This window comes from Hippocampus comes, unplaced genomic scaffold, assembly GCF_001891065.2.
Source record: "Hippocampus comes isolate QL1 unplaced genomic scaffold, H_comes_QL1_v1.1 scaffold57, whole genome shotgun sequence".
NCBI classification, from domain to species: Eukaryota; Metazoa; Chordata; class Actinopteri; order Syngnathiformes; family Syngnathidae; genus Hippocampus; species Hippocampus comes.
In genome coordinates this window covers 2872976-2875198 of record NW_017805039.1, presented here as the reverse complement: position 1 = coordinate 2875198, position 2223 = coordinate 2872976, and the positions used below count along the sequence as shown (strand labels likewise).

Below are 2223 nucleotides of genomic sequence, written 5' to 3'. Positions count from 1 at the left end.
TTGTGGTGCCAAAAGCGTTGGGCAATGAAAAGTTGCTTTTCACAAAAACGCCTCAGCTCCAGAATATGTGCTGATATGCAACCACCTTCCTTAAAAATGAAAAAACTCAACACGACTTGTTGAAAAAGGCCTCGGATTTGCCCCGATGGCTCGGAATGCCAGGCATTCCCATCTAAAACAATCCGAGCACCGGGTTCCCTACAATAAACAACCAGATGTTGAGAGGCAAGTGGCCAAGCGCAGGGTGCAGGAGAAGCTGCTATTTTTGGACGAGAGCTTGTTTTCTCTCTGAGGTTAGAGCTCGAGATGAATGACATGTTCAATATTTCCTCCAACGGGAACAATATTACAACAAAGATCCTTCTCAGACTCCAAGCAGGAATCTTGGTGAACTCCGGCTGTCTTTCTTTTCTTTTTATGTGTGTTTTACTTCAACCCTCCTGTTTGATTGAGTGTCATGAGCACACAATGTTCTCCAAAAACATTACTTAAGTCTTCCCTGCTGGTCCCCCCCCCTCGTCCCAACCCCTCCTTAAATCTGCTCAGCACCCTTCAAAGTAATTCTGCCTTGCACTCCAAAAAATGCAAATCCTGTGTGTCCTTGAAGACTGCATGAGCAATGACTTCAACAGAATAGTTTAATGAAGCCCTTCCTGGAAGAGAGCACAATGAAGTGGAGTCCGTTTTCATCATTCAGTCCAATTTTTAAAGAGGAAATCGTATGAAATGCTGGCAAAAAATAAGTAAGGGTCGCAGTGAGAAAGCAGCCTTTGACCACTAAAAGTTTTTTTAAGGTTTGGTTGGAGGTTGCCATTTTGGAGCGCAATAAAGCTGGGTGCTGCGGTCAAAAAATAAAAAAAGCAGAGATAAACAGCTTATATCAGTACATTATACCCTCTTGAAAGAGTCGAATCACATCGAATCGAATCGTAACTCCGCTGAGTCGAACCAAATGGAATCGTTCCACTTTCAAATCCAACCACCCTTGATTCGTTTTGCGCCCCGTGCATCAAAAAACTCTATCGAACTGGTTTTTGTGACGCACACCCCGAGACCAGGAGTGTTTGCTTCTGAAGATATTTATTTCAATGCTCAAGGAAGTTCTCAATGCGGTAGTACTAATTGTTTTTCGGGGTGATGTGTGCCTGCGCCACCTACACAGAGTGTATTGTACGAAGCGCTGCCTCGCAAGAATGCGTCGTGCCGAGTGACCCGTGGTACTGAGTAGACTGTTGGATGTGGCCACATGCCCCCCCCCCCCGAAACAATTTGTAGCAGTTGAAAACCTTTTTCCAACCGCGAAGACACAATTGTGATTGATTGATAGAATCCAAATATAAATCATCAGCCAAATGTATTCCGTCTACTGCCTAAACTGAACACCTCTTGGTGCAATCACAATAATCCACACATTTTTTTTAAGACCATTGTCACTCAAAAGTGAATATTCTGATGTTTATAAAGGCACATTTTCCATCTCATTGGATTGCGCAGGTGAACCTTTTATTTGGTGCCACCTTCGGGGATGAACACTGACCTGTGCGTGAGGCCGGCCTTCATGCTGTTCATGCTGGGCTGCATGGGCACTTTTCCCTGCGATTCGTTTTGCCTGTTCTTCTGGTGACGCACCAGGAGCAGACGAGCCAGCTCCTCGCACCACGACGACAGCAGGGCTGCGAATACGACAACACATGCGCACACACACACACACACACAGACGGACACAACATATGAGTTAAGACTCCCAGAATGTACTGCGGCGGCCAGGACTCAAGTGTTAGTGTTTTGTTGCCAGGGGACAGAGTCGTAGGGAAAAGAGCCATCGCTGGAGAATAGATAACACAAACCTAATATTACTGTCAATTTCAAATAGACTTATTCTTGTTAATAAAAAAAAGAACAAAACAATAATTATTCAATATGTCGATCATCTTCAGTTCACACACACACACACACACACACACACACACACACACATATATATATATATATATATATATATATATATATATATATATATATGATTACTGGTTTGTAAAGTGTTTTAAAATAACATTTCTGTTGAGCTTTTATTAAAAAAATACTGTGGTGTTTTTTTTTACCTTGTAAAGATAAAAAAAAATAAAAAACTAAAACTAATACTAAAACCAATACAAACTAAACAAAGAATTTTTGAAAAAAAAATAAAACTAATAAAAACTAACAAACGTGCTCGGAAAACTA

The 2223-nt window shown here is 41.6% G+C and overlaps 1 protein-coding gene across 3 annotated transcripts in view; it reads right to left on the bottom strand.

Moving 5' to 3' along the window:
- The window catches only part of zmiz1a (zinc finger, MIZ-type containing 1a), a 137468-nt gene that overhangs the window by 13107 nt on the left and 122138 nt on the right, over positions 1–2223 (bottom strand). For 2 of the 3 annotated variants that reach the window (XM_019863988.1, XM_019863989.1), the window contains exon 1: positions 1538–1719. The exons of the other annotated variant lie outside the window; for it this stretch is intronic. In XM_019863988.1, the coding sequence (XP_019719547.1) occupies positions 1538–1581 (44 nt within the window). In that variant the 5' untranslated portion in view covers positions 1582–1719. Of the gene's footprint in view, positions 1–1537; positions 1720–2223 lie in introns of those variants that run through there. 3 annotated transcript variants of the gene reach the window in all.